Below are 16,811 nucleotides of genomic sequence, written 5' to 3'. Positions count from 1 at the left end.
TATACTAAAATCATGAAATTTCAAGTATCTTCCAAGTTCGAAGGATTTTTCGTGTAAAATCGAGAGGCGGAGCGCGCGGACAATACTTTAGCCGGGACGTATATACACGATCATATACCACCCCTAGTCTCCCCACACCCCCCTAACAACAGTGGGGTGGTACAGTCCCGGCGAAAAGTCGTCGGCAACCCTAGCCACTGTACAGACCGAGCAGAAGAGCTACCTAGGCTTCCTTCCTTCCTTCCTTCCTTCCTTGGTTTGGTTGGTTGGTTGGTTGGTTGCTTGCTTGCTTGCTTGCGCTTTGCTAGCTTAAAAGAGAGAGAGAGAGAGAGAGAGAGAGAGAGAGAGAAGCAATGTTCGAAGAAATGAATGCCTGAAAAAATGCTGCTGCCTCCTAAGAGAGGGCAAAAGGTGGTGGATGCGAATATTGGATAGATATTAGAAAGAAAGGCGTAAGAGAAAGGAGAGTACGGTTAAAGTAAAAGAAAGAAACAAACAAACAAACAAAAAAGTCGTCTCGTGTATTTAACCCTGTAAATACTCATAATACACCGCGTATATGTGTGTATATGTTGTACCATCCCATCAAACGGGGTTGCTTTAGTTTTGTCTTATGTCGAATTTCGAAAAGAAAAAAAAAAAAGACAAGAGACAAAAAAAGTAATAGAAAAAAGAAAAGAGACGAAGAAAAAGAGAAAGAGGAAAGGATGAAGAAAAGAAAAAAAAAGCGGTAGGGGGGGGTTAAAAAAAGGGGGGTGGGTTGGTTGTACGGTGGAAGCGAATCGATGAAAAGAAATGTATTCGTCGCGAGTGGCAGCTTTAAGATAGGGTGGTCTACGTTGAAGGCGTCCGTTCGAGAGTACCTATGTACCTGGTAACACTGGAATTATACCGGATTCTTTCAGTCTCGACGAAATGCCGGAATCAGACTGGAATTTGGAGAGTCGATGCCGGACATTTTTTTCCGCGCTCTTTGGTCGTCGGCGTACAAGTATTCGAGACAGAAAGAGACAGAAAGAAACAGAGAGAAATATAGAGAGAAAGAGAGGGGGAGAGAAAAAGAGAGAGAGAGAAAGAGAGAAAGAGGGAAGGATACAGCAGCAGCAACGAATGGTAGGATAGAGATTGGTGCTAGAAAGAGAAAGAGAGGGAGTGGTATGTGCGCGCGCGCGCGCGCGCTTATTACGACGCAACGACGGGCCGATTTTTTTCCACCGAGGCCACCTCGATCTCTCGACAAATTGAATTCGACCACCACCTCCCTCCCTCCCTCTCTCTCTCTCTCTTTCTCTCTCTCTCTCTCTCTCTCTCTCTCTCTTTTTCTCTTTTTCGTGTCGGCTAATAAGAGCCCGGAACTCGAATTTTTCGTAACTTTGTCGGGAAATCATAAAAATTAGCAGGACCATTCGGGCCCGGATTTATCGTTGGTATAAGGGGCTCAGAAACCTTTGACCAGTACCTCCTCTTTAATTTTCATCGTGCAACTCTTATCCCTGATTGTTTGATTTCCTTCTTCTTCTTCTTCTTTTTCTTCTTTTGTATATGTCATTATTTCTAGAATATGGAAAAAAAAAACAAAAAAGTAACAGGATATCGAGGAAAATATAACATGGATTGTCATTTGGATCTATTTGTCAGTAGATTTTAAGTTTATTCTCATTCCTCGTATTCTCATTTATGATTATATGTGTTACCCAACCTGGTGAAGTTTTACATGGGTAAAATTAATATTCAATTTTATAATACATGGTAAATATTACCGACATAGAACAGAAACCAAAGAGAGAGAGAGAGAGAGAGAGAGAGAGAGAGAAGGATGCGGGGGAGAGGGTTATAGAGAGAGAGAGGAACAATATCCAGGGAACAAATCAAGGCACGGTGCTAGAAGCGAAGTCGAAAATGTATCGATCGCCAGTTCCGAAACATCGTTGCGGTTGGTAGATACGAATATACGTAGAAACATATATGTGTAGAAATTTAATGTCCGATCGAAACAAGAATGGTCTTATAAATTCTTTACATTACCTCATTGACCGTATTAGAATCGTAGAAAATAAAAAGTGATTAAACCAAACGTCGGATACTATGATACTTAGATACCAACCTCCACACACCCCCTCATCCCTCCTAGTTCTCAACTATCGATGAAGATTTTTCAAACGCGAGAGGAAACCTTTGAGGTGCGCAACCCTGTGTGAAAAAATCTGATAACGTTTGATTTCCAATTCGCTGCGACAGATTTTTCGTTTAATCGATGGTGTCAAAGTCGAGTGTCATGATTTCGGTACGGTGTGTGTTACTCAACATCGCATATTTGTCGAACATAATCTAGTTGACTTGATCCATTTGAATAAACATTCATTCCTAAGTTCCATCCTCCTACTTTCTTTCTCTTTTTCCTTTTTTTTCTTTTTTTCTTTCGTTTGGTCTTCTACTTCTTCCTATTTTTTATTTTCTTGGATCCAGTAAAGGACCGAGGGCGGGCACATTTGCCAGAAATATCAATTTGTGCTGGAGTGGCAACAGTTTGCTTGATTTGGCACGAGCTGGCTTACGTCCGAAATAAATCTTCGTGTTCGCGCGAGTACATGCGCATACACACACACAGACACACACAAATTCACAAGCACGTATGGATGATCCAGTATGACGCGAGTATGAAGGATGAAACGGAAAAACGATTGTCCTATCTCGAATTTGACGTGACTCAACGTCTCGAGAAAAGTTTCCTTTTTTTTTTCTTTCTTTCTTCCTTCATTTTTCATGACCGAAAATCATTTTTACGTTAGACCATAGAGAACAAGGAAAGGAAAGGAAAGGAAAGGAAAGGAAAGTTAAATATCCAAATGAATGATTAGAAAATATAAGAGTATATGATACGTGTTTAAAATCTATTCGCCAATGGCACAGTAGTTGAATTTGATAGAAAACAAGAGTTAGACGGTGGGTGCTTGCTGGTGAATCGATCGGTTGCGATATCTTTCGTAATTTCGAGCTTCACGGATCCAGCATCGTGTCGTATCTTCTTCCTTCCGCCTCGTCTCTGGGCTTCGTCGTGCTAGTTGCCCAGGCAACGACGTTCTTGCTAAAATTTCCACCCTCGCGTTCTCTCTCTCTCTCTCTCTCTCTCTCTCTCTCACTCATTGCTTGCAGAAAAAGAAAAAAAGAGGAACGATATAGTATAGAAGGAATCGAGCACGTTCGGAACACGTGATTCGCGATAAAAAAAAAAAATAGGAAACACCGGAAGAGAGTTTGTGTTTTCTGGATCGACGAAAAGTGATGATCCAACGTTTGAAAAGTAAGGTTTATTTCGTAAATCACAATATCATTCGCGGTGGTTTGGTAGACGACCAGGAAGATAAAGCTTAGCTCGATAACGTTCACGAAGAAAAGGCGTCCCATGCGGGGAAAAATAATAATAAGAGGGTGGGGACAAGCGAGATGTATAATTGAATGAAAGCACACTGAACAGAGCCCATGTTTTTTGCGAAAGAAAGAGAGATAGACAGAAAGGGAAAGAAAAAAAGAAAGCAAGAATGAAAGAGAGAGAAAGAGATAAAGAGTGAGAAAAGAATGGGGTGAGATGGGGTGGTGGTGGGAGGACGAAATGCTATAATTTCAAGCCAGACAGTCATGCGTTATTCAGCGCCGCGTACAGACGTCCCCCACTACCCTGTCTCCACCTTCTTATCGTCCTTCGTTCGACCCTCTCTTCTCTTCAATCCCATTCCTCTGTCCCTTTTCCGTGCTTCGTTCTATCTTCCTTCTTTCACTTTTTCTTCTTCCTTTCTCTCTCTCTCTCTCACACACACACACATACACTCACAATCCTCCCCCTTCTCCAACCGTATTTTGTTTTTTCCTTTATCTTTTTCTGTTTTTTTTTTCGGTTTCGAATCAACCCCCATTGGGAAAATCGCCACGATATTATTGTCATTGTCGAGGAGGTGTAAACGAACCTGTCTGACCTTTTCTTCTTCTTCTTCTTCTTCTTCTTCGTTTTTTTTTTCTTATTGTTATACTTGTAAGATGTTAAAAAGGCTTCTTCATATCTTGGTTATTATTTTCATTATTATTGTTATTATTGTTTCAGGATAGCGACAATCTTTGGTGGGACTCGTTCGCGACAGAATTCTTCGAGGACGATGCCACACTAACTCTTACCTTCTGTCTTGAGGATGGTCCGAAGAGATACAGTTAGTATAATCTAATATTGATTCAAATAAGGTATATCAAATAACACATTTTTTAATAATTACACTTCGTCAAATTGTTCGGTAAATGTATGAAAAAAAAAAACAAAAAATACAATGTCACGTTATTGAACAGTAGCACCCGTTCAATATCAATTCATTAAACAAATTTTTGACTAATCACACTTCATCAAAATCCTTTCAATAAACTTAAAAAAAATACAATGTCCCGTTGTTGAATGCATTATTTTTCGACAAAAAAATAAGACATACGTAGATTCATAAACACATCATTAGATTTGTAACGTAAGATTAAATTGTCCTTGTCTGAAGGAATGAACGTTCACGATGAATGCGACGACGATGAATGGTAGAATTCGCTAAGGCTGCAGGTTTGAAATAATAACTCGCCACCGTGAAGAGCAATTTTGTAGTAGGTGGCTTTTAATGTCTTCTCTGTGCTTTCGCGCTCGTGCACACTGCTGCTGCTGCTGCTGCTGTTGTTGTTGTTGCTGCTGCTGCTGCTGCTGTTGCTGCTCGAGGATGTATGGCGACAAGGTGATTACACGTTGCTCGCCGCTATCGTCCAAGCTCGCGCGAACGACAGGAGGAGGTACCACCTGCCTCGATACGAATTATCTTTCACCGAAAGATCGACGTCGCGTTTGTCCTGGATTTAAAATATCATCTCCTTCTTTATTTCTTTTAATGCATACACCTGTACACCAGATATAAACATACATACATACATGTTAGGGGCTAGTATGAAAATCTATAAGATTTTTGTCCCGTTACATAGGGGGAAAAAAAAAAAAAAAAAAAAAAAAACTACACAAATTTATTAACCTAATACCACATATCAGGGATAGTTGTTGATTCTTTGGCTTCTTGCAAGATGAGATCACTAACAGCACGTTTATCCTTTCAGCGATAGGAAGGACGCTAATACCTAGGTACTTCCGTTCGATATTTGAGGGTGGAGTAACGGAACTTTACTATAACATGAAGCACCCGAAGGAGTCGTTTCACAACACCAGTATAACGCTAGACTGTGAAAACTGCGTCATGGTCACGCATCACGGCAAGCCAATGTTTACGAAGGTGAGTTTTGTCTACTGTTTTTTTCTTTCCTTTTTTTTTTTCTTTTCTTTTTTCTTTTTATCTTTCTATCTCTATCTCTATCTCTATATCTTTTTTTCTTTTTCTTTATTCTTGCAATTAGTTAAAATTCGAAGAGAAATCCGTTAGTCAAACGGTATCGTTTAAACGAGCATGAAACTAATTTAGTCGATGTTTCCGTTTTAGGTGTGTACAGAGGGTAGGTTAATATTGGAGTTCACCTTTGACGACCTCATGAGGATAAAGTCATGGCACATGTCGGTGAGAGTGCATCGAGAGCTGGTACCAAGGTCGGTTGTAGGCTTGCAGCAAGATCCTTCGGTACTCGAACAGCTCAGTAAGAACATCACCAGACAGGGTATCACTAATTCTACTCTGAATTATCTGAGGGTGAGTAGAATAACTTATCGAATGATTGATTATCGGAAGAGATAGTAATATCACCGAAAAGGGATACTGATTTGTTCGCGAAAGTACGAGTCTCTCATACTATATATCCAACTTTCAAGATGTATATATATCTTCTATCTTCTTCTTTCCTTGTACGGCAAGGCAACGCTTTCACCATGAAACGTAAGCACTCATGAGAGAGAACGCGCGCGCACACGCACACCTACTTGAACGTATTATTTTTCGGAAAGTCTTCTTCGGTGTTGTTAGAACTTTTCTATTACAAATATAATCTTACTATGATGTACAAATTCTCTTTTCAAATAATAAATATTTTATTTCACCTTCTTGTTTACAGTTATGCGTAATTTTGGAGCCGATGCAAGAACTAATGTCGAGGCACAAAGCATACGCGTTATCACCAAGAGATTGCCTAAAGACGACCTTGTTCCAGAAATGGCAGAGGATGGTTGCCCCGCCGGGTAAGAGAGGTAGACGAACAGTTGCTTTACATGAGAAGCACCAGCCAGTGGAGCCCGAACAACCGGATCAGTTTGAAACAAGATTAATGTCGTATTGATTCAATCTGACGATTAATTATATTTAAACGATGCTTCTTCTTTCCATGGATATATCGTCGACTTTTCTCCCCCCCGTTTACATTATCAAATACGTATATATAATATATCTCTTCCATTTTATAAAGAATATATTTCATCATTCCCCAATTTGATCTTTTATCATACATTCTTAACACAATATTTCCATCTGACACATTTCCCTCTCTTTCCCCTATAAAATTGACCATTCCCAGCTGGGTCGACGTTAAAATCATGGAAGGAAGCAGACGGTTTCGCGCGCGAATAATTCTAGCGTGTTTCTCTGTAAAGATGATAAGAAGGAATATATGTATATACATACATTCATTTATATATATATATATATATATGTATATACGTAGATTGCTTGAGAAAGAGTGTATCGTCTGTCGATCGATGCATGGCGTGCTTGTATGTGTAAGAGACCTTTGATTACGAAAAGAAAGGTCCACAGCTGGGTAGCGAACTTGGTTTTATCAGTGTATTCCGTACGTGGCTCTTATAGTGCTACATCGGGCTAACGACGACAAAAATGATTTACGATACTCATTCATTTGTTATTTTTGTTTTTTAGAATCTCAGAGGCCAGCAAGTAAAAGAAGAAAGCGAAAGGGCAGCACTTCCGGGCCGGGAAACAACGCTCCCCCTGCGCCAAGTAAAAAGAGGTCTCCGGGGCCAAATTTTTCTTTAGCGTCGCAGGCAAGTTTACAATATTACTTGAAAATAAATAAAATTCGATTTTATAGAATTTCATGATATCATTGGTCAAGAGCTTATGGTTAAATGTAATTTTGATTTGTATCTAGGACGTGATGGTCGTGGGTGAGCCATCTCTGATGGGTGGCGAATTTGGTGACGAGGATGAACGTTTGATAACGAGGCTGGAAAATACGCAATACGATGCGGCGAACAGTCTAGACCCACACAGTCACGACGCGACGGGTGGTCCGCCTCCGCACCCTCATCAATTTCATTCGGAGCCAACACCGGGTAACTCTTGGCCACCAGACCGTGGCCCTGGTCCTGGACCTCCGCAAGGTGGACCTGGTAGTCAGGTAATACCCTCTATTGAATTAAAATAAAATCAACACGAGTACTAGGTTATCTACAGAGAACCGTCTTCTTAACTCCGATTTAGAGATGCTAAAGAGCAGCTGCCCGCGCTCCTATAGGTGAGAGGCGGTAGAAGAACACATCAGAAAACCGTGAGGTTTGTAGAGGAACGGAAGTTATAACGGAGCATCTGGTGTGCGACGTGTTACAGGGCATCCAGGGTACGCAGGGAGGCGGATCTTCGGGTGTCGCGGGTTCGCAGGATGGCAGTCAGCAGCAGCAAGACAAGAAGAGCCCCGCGGTGAGCCAGTGAGGCCAGGAGTCCCCGCGCCCTCCCACCAGAGGGCGACGGGGGCGCAAGCCCAAAAACGTGGCTCCCTAGCGGGGCGAGAATCCGAACCTCCCCACCGGCTATCTTGGCACGTCCGGTTGCGGCACGGGCTGTACGCCTGGCTGCGGTACCGGGTGCACGTCTGGTTGCACGTCTGGCTCTTCTTCGGCCGGCAGGTTGTCGCACGTTGGCGTACCCTTCGGCACCGTTCCATTCTCTTGTCAGGCAACTGGCATACCACCACCACCACCACCACCACCACCGAGCCATCATCATCCGGAGCATCAGCAACACCATCATCCCCATCATCCACGCTTGGGCCATGTAGCCGCGGCAGCGAGTGCTGCTGCCGCTGCGGCCGCATCGATGGGGATGGAATCCTCCGACTTGGTCGCGGTGGCCCATTACCAAGCGCAACAACTTCAGCGACAATTGTTGGCCGAGCAGTCGACTCCGGGCACGATGCTGCCACCGTCTGCTCAGTCTACTGGTGGAGGCTTGACGCAGCCGTTACAGCAGGGACAGCAAACTCAACCATCCCAGAGCCAGGACCCACTGCAGAGCTTGGTGCAACAGTTGCTCTGTTTGCAGCAGATCGAGTATTTCCTCGCCCAACGCGGACACAAGTGATATACGCCTGCATACATATATACATATATGCGCGTTTAATATATATATGTATGTATGTGTCTATACATTAAGCGTTTATATCTGCGGTGTCTCTTCTACTCCTCCTCCTTCTCCATCGTCGTCGTCGTCGTTGTCATCGTCGTCATCGTCATTGTCATCGTCGTCATCGTCTTCGTCGTCATCTTCAGCATCGTCGTCGTCGTCGTCGTCATCGTCGTCATTGTTCGTCGCTGCCGTTGCTCGACTTTTGCCCGCGCTACCTCGTCTCGATAATGACGAGAGGACTCTTATAAGCGTCCATGAGATAAGTCTGTATGTTTGTTAAAAGCGTGTGTGTTAGTGATGATGATTAAAATAATGATGATAGTAATGACGACGACGATGATGATGACGACGATGACGATAACGATGATGACTATGATGATAAGGATGATAATGATTATGATTAAGACGATGATGATGATGATGATAATGATAATGATGGGAATGATTATGTTTATGATGATAATGATGATGATGATGATGATAATGATAATTATGATAATGATGATGATTATGATGATTATGATTATGATGATGATTATATTATAATAATTACGATGATGGTGCGTGAATGAGAAAGACGGAGAGAGAAAAGGGCCGCGTGCGTCGATTAAAACCGCAGATATTCGTCAAAATCTTTTCTTTCTTCGATCGTGAACACCGCGTTTCTTCTTGCTGCTGCAGTCAATGATGCTCCTGTTCGTTCGAATTTCTTTTTTCTCTCTCCTTGTTTTTGATTACGAAATAAATAAATACGTATTTCTATCCCTCGATCGGCGGGGAGGGTAACGCACGGTGTTGTTTTCCGATTCGTGAAATAAGGAAAGCCAAGGGGAAAAAAAGAAATATTGAAGAAGAACCATCGGTTGCGTCAAAAACAAACACACACAAAAAAAAAAACAAAAAAAGAAAGAAAGTTAGATAGATATGTGGCTCCTTTATTAAATGCGGATCGATGTGCGAAGTTCTATGGGACACCGTGCAAACATTTTAATGTGTTGCTAGTTAAGGTGAAACGAGCCTCGTATATTTCTCGCGAGAGACTCGTCTATTTAGCGTGTGATAAAATAAAGGAGAAAAAACAATAACTATAATGTTGTTACGTGTGAACACAAAGGAAAAATGGAAGAATGAGAAGAAGAAGAAGAAGAGGAGGACGAAGACGAAGAGACGAAGAGAAAAAAGAAGAAGAAAAAGAACGAGGAAAACGATGATGTTCGAATTAAAATGAGCTAAGAAGAATGAGAAACGTGTGTGTGCGCGTGATTTTTTTCTCCTACTTTTTTCCAGATTTTTTTTTCTTTTTTTTTTTTTTTTTTTTTTTTTTTTTTTTTTTTTTGAATATATTATACGAAAGGTTGGGTTAACGGGTGGGATGAACTTGCGCGAGGCTTGTGCGAAGAGAAGTCCTGATGGAAAAAAAATAAGTAACACAAAAAAAAAATAAAAATTAATGAAAAGAAATATAGAACGAAAAATTGCGGGGAAATAATAAGAAAAGTGAAAAAAATATATAAATATTAAACAAACAAACAAACAAAAAAACAAAACAAAACAAAAAAACGCGCCCCACGCGACAGAGACGATAACACCGCTCTGATTGCGAGCTGTGAAGAATCTCTTATCCGTCAACAGTATTGATATAATTAATAGAATAAATGAATATAAAAGATAAAAAAAACGTTATTGTAAGAGATAAAATATAGCATAAGTACGTAATTGTGCAAACGTATGCGAGTTTACGAGAAAGAGAGAAAGTGTATGCATGCGTGTGTATATGACAGCGAAAGAAAGAGAGAGAGAGAAAGAGAAAGAGAAAGAGAGAAAGTTTGATTGAGTTTCGTACGATCGTTTCAGAAAATATTTGCGCAAATGTGAATGATGTTAAAAAAAAAATTATAAAAAAATTGGAAAGAGAGAATGTGTGTGTGTTCGTGTTCACGTGAGAAAAAGAGAGAGAGAGAGAGAGAGAGAGAGAGAGAGAATCATCGTCGTCGACTGAGAAAAAAAATTTTTTAAGTGTCGAGCCCGATCGAACGCCAACGCACAGGCCACCCTAAATGTCCCATGGGCTCATAGTAAAATTTTATTCTTTTATTTTATCATCGTTATTTAATTTACCGTGCGTGCGCGCGCAAGTGAAAGAATAGGACAAGAACACGAAAAGAGAAAAGAAAAAGAAAGAAAGAAAGAGAGAGAGAGAGAAAGAGTGAGAGAATGAAATGGTGCGCGTGTTGCGTGATGTATGTCTTGTGAACAAATGAGAGAGGGAGAGAGAGAGAGAGAGAAAGAGAATTTGAAAGGTAAAAGATAACAAGAATTTTGCACGCTAAAATTTAAGAAAGAAACCTCCATCCAAAGGTTCAAGCGATATTAAGATGTAACATAATTGTAAAGTGTATAGATAATTTTTCTTTTTCTTTTCATCGTATATTTTTTTTATATTTTTTTTTTTTATTTTTTGTTTTTATTTTTATTTTTTTTCTTCTTCTTGGGCGATAAGAATGATATTGAACAATTTACGTCGATATATATATATATATAAAACAAACAAAAAATAGATAGGAAAGAGAGAGCTTTTCAATATTCATAACATCCAATTGTTACGAAAATCCTGATTTCTTTCTTTTTTTTCTTTGTTCGTATTTTATTGGAAATATTAACACAGCACCACAGGTACCTACGCTCTGGATTATGTTTTATAAATAAAAAGATTTATGCACTAATGACGGAATTTGTAGAAAAAATATATCTCGTATTTTGTTACGAATTTTATGTTCGCCGATATTAATGAAGTGGAATTATGCGAAAAATGGACGATTAAGTTCTTAATAACAATAAGACGGGATAGCATGGTTAATCGACATTTTTGTTCTTTTAAACATTCAATCGTGTATGTATATATGTATGTACGTATGTATGCGTATATGAAATTTATGAATGTATGATTGTATGATGATTGGTTGCGTTCGTGTGTATTTTGGCATCGATACAGACACACATAAAAATACATACACACACAAATCCCATGAATGCGCGCGAGAATATGTAAACGATCCCCATACACAAAAGCACATAGATAGACATACACACACACACATATACACACACAGAAGTCTCAACACACATTTTACGCAAATCATTTTTGCATGAAGTTCCTTGCGCGTTACATCGTATACGTTCCTCATTATATTTGTTCCTATTTTTGTACTACTATTCGTGATTTCTTACGTTCCCATTATCCCTGTTACTGGAGCTTTTTCCTCGTACAACAACCTGGGGACGATTATGGAAAAGAAAGATAATCATAAATAAAATAAAATATTAACATTGACGACCTCGAAAAAACGAGATATATAGAAATGAAAGAAAGAAAGAAAGAAAGAAAGAAAGCAAGAGAAATCATTTTAAATATCGATTAGTCTAACACTCGCTCTGAGATTTTTTTTAATGCGCTTTCGGGAATGATCAAGAACATTTGGATATATTAAATTTATTTCATTAAATATAAACAGAATTAAATGTATATATGGAGTTTTAAACATATACACACATATATATATACATTTTATCTATCCAATTTTTACACCCATTGTTGTTTTTTATTATTAATTATTGATAAAATTTGAAGAAAAAAAGCGTAGTCCTCCTCCTCCTCCTCCTCTCTCTTCCCCATCCCCTCGTCGTTATCATCGTCGTCGTCGTCGTCATTGTCGTCGTTTGTCGAGTTTTCTTCTTTCTTTACTTTCTCTTTTTATTTCGATTGTTAACTACCAACTTCCGATAAGAGCAAGAAATGGATAACTCTTTTCCCCGCACCCCCCCCCCCTCTTTCTAAAAAAAAAGGATAAACAAAATAAACGAAGAAACTTTAAATTTACGACGCTGGCAAAAATAAAAAAAAAAGTTTCTTCTATTCCATTACTTTTTATCACGAAATGATTCAATGCGTTTTTATTGATCATTAAAAACCCATGCTCATTTATTTTACTTTATTTTATTTCATCTTCTTTTTTTTGATTAATCCCATCATTCTTTCTCTATATTATATTGACTACTCCTTTAAAAATTCGAACTTTTTCGCGAGTAAAAGACACACGACGTGTATACTTATCTAAATATCGGAAATTCTGTTTGCGGTATCAAATTAATTTAAAGATGTTATATTGAAACGAAGAGAAAGGAAATAGAGACAAAAAAAAAGCGAAAATGAAGGAGGAAGAAAAGGAGGCCAAACGGTATGCTAATTTTTCTTTATGGTGGTCGAAAAAAGCGTATTAAACCGAACAGAGAAGGAGAGAGAGAGAGAGAGGGAGAGAGAGAGAGAGAGAGAGTGAAAAAAAACGAGAAAGAAAGAAATAGTTAGAATGAATGAGTAAATGAGTGAGTGAGTGAGTGAGTGAGTGAGTGAGTGAGTGAGTGAGTGAGTGAGTGAGTGAGTTTGATCCTGCCTATAAAACGATATACCTATGTAATACGTATATCTTTGACAGTATGTATATATGTATGTATGCACGTATATATGCCTGTATGTATGTATATATGTATGTAACCGATGTATCTATCCGAATCGAACGACTCTGGGGAACCGAGCTGTCGATAGGTCAAAGTTCGTCCTGCTCGTTTAGACTTGACACGGTTGGTAAAATGGGTTGGTGTGGGGGTAGCGATAGGAATGGTATGAGGTATGGGGGTGTAGAGAAGGTAGGGATAGAACGTTGGCATTTCATCATGTCCATGAACTTTGCGCTTTCACAGTCGAGGGAACTTTTTTCTTTCTTTTTTCTTCTTTCTCTTTCTTTATTACTTTTTTTTTTTTTCCTGCGGTGATCTACAATTCTACAGAAATCACGTGAGAGAGAAACAAAAGAATGAGTATGCGAGTGAAAGAGATGGAAAAAGAAAGAAAGAAAGAAAGAGAGGGATGTAGAGTTTTTAAATATGTACACAAAAAAAATACACGTACACACTTGTGAACATAGAAAATTAGTCACTCGCGCATATATATATATATATATACACATCCATCCACGCGTAAAATGCATGTCCCACATTTTGACTGATTTACGTTTAAAAATGTTGCGTTTTTATTGCGATTTCTTTTCCATTTGTTCTTTTTCATGGGAAAGAAATAACGAAGGAAAGATAATGAAGGAGAGGGAGGTGATAAGACATGTATATTAAAGATTATATCTATAAAAAAAAGTACATACATATACATATGCATATATATATACGCGTATATATGCACGAAGGCACCTGGAATCATTTGAAACAAAAATATTTCGTCGTGTTGGTTGTGTTCAACGGTTTTATAAACCAATCATTTCCCTCGCAGCAATTATGTTACACGTATACCACAAATGTACAACACATATGAAGAAAATACGCGCATTGTCAATATGTCATTTTTTAATTATCATGTATAAAGAAGGATATAGGACGCGAGCCAATGTAACTTATATCGTAGCACAATAAACATTACAGACATATTACTAACACGGACATTTGTACACTATGTATGTAAGATGAAGAAAATGAATGAGTTAATGAATGATTAAGAGAGAGAATAAGAGAACGAGAGAGAGAAAATCAGAATGAGAAAAAGAAAGAAAGAATGAGAAAAAGAGAGAGAGAGAGACACACGCACGATACATAATTCGCGTACAATGAAAAGACGCGCGTGCGGGCTCACGCTTATACATACATACACATCCTAAAATCATGCGATAAATCATGAATTAATTAGATAAACCAGATGTGATGCCGGTTTAGTCTCACAGTTTGGTTGTGTATGAGATTTACGAGTGAATACATAGTATATATATATCTAGACATGTCAGATTGTGTTAAATACATATATATGATTTGTATATACTACAATTTGTATATGGAATATATATATGTATTTGTATATGCAATGACATTTGTTTGCATATATAGTATGTGTTCCCCTTTGTAAGAGTGTAAGAGAGCACGTAGTGTGCGTGTGTTGTGCTTATGTACACGCGCATAAGAAAGAGAGAGAGAGAATGAGGTTGAGTGAGAGAATGATAGTATGAGGGAGAGAGAGAGAGAGAGAGAGAGAAGACGTGACCGATTTCGACACGTGCATGCGATTGGGTACTAGTATAAATGATTTATTGAAAAATGTTGTATATTATTACGAATTATAATGACACTATTATAATGAATTAATTAATTATTATACCCCAATAATGTGAATTGAATTTAAACGACAGAAAAATACATTAAATTACGATGTAATAGGAAAGAAAATTTTAATTGTCAGTGAGAGGAAACGGAGAGATAAACTGGAACTTTTTCTAAGCGACCAGCCTAAATTGAGAGTCGAGAGAAAGAGAGAGAGAGAATGATCGCGTGAGTGAGATAGAAAGAGAGAACAAGAGGAAGTATGATAGAGTGAGAAAAAGAGAGAAAGAAAGAAAGAAAGAAAGCATGGATCACGACTATAGCTGAGAATCAAGTGAAAGTATCAATCATAGTGCTGACAATTCATCGAAAATAGATGCTGGACTAATATTTATCTGTATGGGACCGAGTTATTTCATACGTGAAAAAGTTCACTAAAGAAAACGAGATGGCCGTTATCTTCTCAACACTTGCGTTACGTAATTAAAAAGAGCAAAATATATAAGATAAGAAAAAGAGAAATTTTTAAAAATATCGCGGCAGATAATAATTTTTAAAAGTATTTACTCCTCGTATTATTATGTTACAAATTTAGCTCGACAAATTTCACCTACGATTATTTTAATGGGCTGTTCCTTCTAACCGGCAAGGTCAGCCACGAACATTCGCGTTAATTAACCGGCATAATCGTGGTTTCTACGTGGGATCAATGGTAAACCTCAAATTCCGAGCCAAATTTAGATTGGTTTTCTTGGATGAAAAAATTCAACCGATAACTATTATAATAACACGAGTCGTTTTTTATTTTGTCTTTTACCATTATATTTATAATATTCAAATATTTCATTAGAACATTTGTTATATATATATATATATAAAAACGATTGTTTCTTTATTACTTTAGCGATAAAAATAACAAAATGAGAAATATTCGAAACACGTCAATACCTATCGACATTTTTGATATCTAGGGAAAATGATTGATTTTCTTTCAGAATATAAAAGACGTAACACAAAGCATTTGATGAATGAAGTAATCTGGCAATCTTCGTTAACGTGGTCCTAAGCCGATATCGATATGTCCATGCTCTACTTACCTAGCACTCTTTTATTTAAGAGATACGAGAAGGTATTCCAAGCGATTCTTGACAAATGATCAATCCTGTGTGTATAACGGGGAAGGGGGGAACAAGAAAAAGAAGGGAAGAAGAGTTAGTAAACGAACGGCTTATCGTCGTTCCAAGTTCAGAGGATCTCTCTTTTTTTTTATTTTTATTTCTTCACCAGTTTCTATTTCTTTCTTTCTTTCATTTTCTATTTCATTAATCGTTCCTTGTTATTAATTATTTCTATCTTCATTTTCCTCCTCCTACTCCTCCTCCTCTTTTTCCTCTTCTTTCTTCTTCTTCCCTTCTTTGATTTTCTATTAGCTCAATCTATCCTCTATTTTTAATTTTACTTTAAGAGAATATAATATTAATTAAAAATAATAATAATAATAATAATAATAATAATAATAATAATAATAATAATAATAGTAATATTAATAATTTCTTATTTCTAAAATAATAATTAGTCTTCTCTATTGTAAAGATCATTCTTTTGTAAATATCGTCCTCTGAATTTGGCACCAATCCGTGCCTGTTGGTCGATGTGAAACACGGTTGTTGATCGGTTGCACGTTTCGCAACGTATCGCTAATTACCGATAACGAGTTGGTCGGTTCTTTTTCTTTTTTCTTCATTTTTAGCGATCTCAACGTGCACCGATAGTGTATAAAAGAAATAAAATGAAAAAAACGAAAAGAAAATTTAAAAAAAAAAAACAAAAACAAAAACAAACAAAAGAATTAAATTAGCGCAATTTAGGAGCGATTCGAATTGTGATCGTTGAATGATTAAAAAAAGAGAGAACGAGAGAGAGAGAGAGAGAGAAAGAGAGAGCGAAAAAAGTTGCCCTTTACCTTCTTTTATGTGGACATAGGTCATATTGGTATATTATATTAATATACATTCAAAGCTGGCCTATCGCCATGACCAATAAAAAGTAATACAAAGAGAAGCAAGAATGTGAACGAACAAAGAAAGAAAGAAAAAAAACAAACAAACAAAAAAGAATAATTGACATCTAATTACATTTTTACGCACTCCAAATTTTTATCCTCGTCATTTGTATCATAGTGGAAACATGTGTTTAAAGAAGGATCCACATTATATGTATGTAATCAAAATTGTAACTGAGAAAAGCGTTAATAAAAAAACGATACTCGAAAAGTAAGAAGAAGAAAAAAAAAAAAAA

At 37.8% G+C, this 16,811-nt stretch overlaps 2 protein-coding genes across 7 annotated transcripts in view; both read left to right on the top strand.

Moving 5' to 3' along the window:
* LOC106784713 (LIM domain-binding protein 2) overlaps positions 1 to 7,745 on the top strand; it is a 122,065-nt gene extending 114,320 nt beyond the window's left edge. For 4 of the 6 annotated variants that reach the window (XM_014744544.1, XM_014744543.1, XM_014744541.1 and 1 more), the window contains 7 exons: positions 4,097 to 4,199; positions 5,125 to 5,297; positions 5,502 to 5,705; positions 6,064 to 6,196; positions 6,879 to 7,003; positions 7,111 to 7,359; positions 7,569 to 7,745. In XM_014744544.1, coding sequence (XP_014600030.1) covers positions 4,097 to 4,199; positions 5,125 to 5,297; positions 5,502 to 5,705; positions 6,064 to 6,196; positions 6,879 to 7,003; positions 7,111 to 7,359; positions 7,569 to 7,670 — 1,089 coding nt within the window. In that variant the 3' untranslated portion in view covers positions 7,671 to 7,745. Of the gene's footprint in view, positions 1 to 4,096; positions 4,200 to 5,124; positions 5,298 to 5,501; positions 5,706 to 6,063; positions 6,197 to 6,878; positions 7,004 to 7,110; positions 7,360 to 7,442; positions 7,477 to 7,568 lie in introns of all 6 variants that reach the window. The other 2 variants (XM_014744542.1, XM_014744540.1) reach the window with 2 other exon arrangements.
* Positions 7,740 to 10,655, top strand: LOC106784697 (mitochondrial distribution and morphology protein 12-like; the record flags this gene model as incomplete). The annotated part of the gene is made up of 1 exon (XM_014744515.1): positions 7,740 to 10,655. A coding segment is annotated over one exon (579 nt), but the record flags the coding sequence as incomplete, so codon positions are not given.
* Between the last annotated feature and the right edge of the window lie 6,156 nt (positions 10,656 to 16,811).

This window comes from Polistes canadensis, unplaced genomic scaffold, assembly GCF_001313835.1.
Source record: "Polistes canadensis isolate GaletaPanama2010 unplaced genomic scaffold, ASM131383v1 scaffold_39, whole genome shotgun sequence".
Taxonomy (NCBI): Eukaryota; Metazoa; Arthropoda; class Insecta; order Hymenoptera; family Vespidae; genus Polistes; species Polistes canadensis.
Note: the sequence above shows the minus strand (reverse complement) of the source record. Positions and strands in the feature narration are given on the sequence as shown.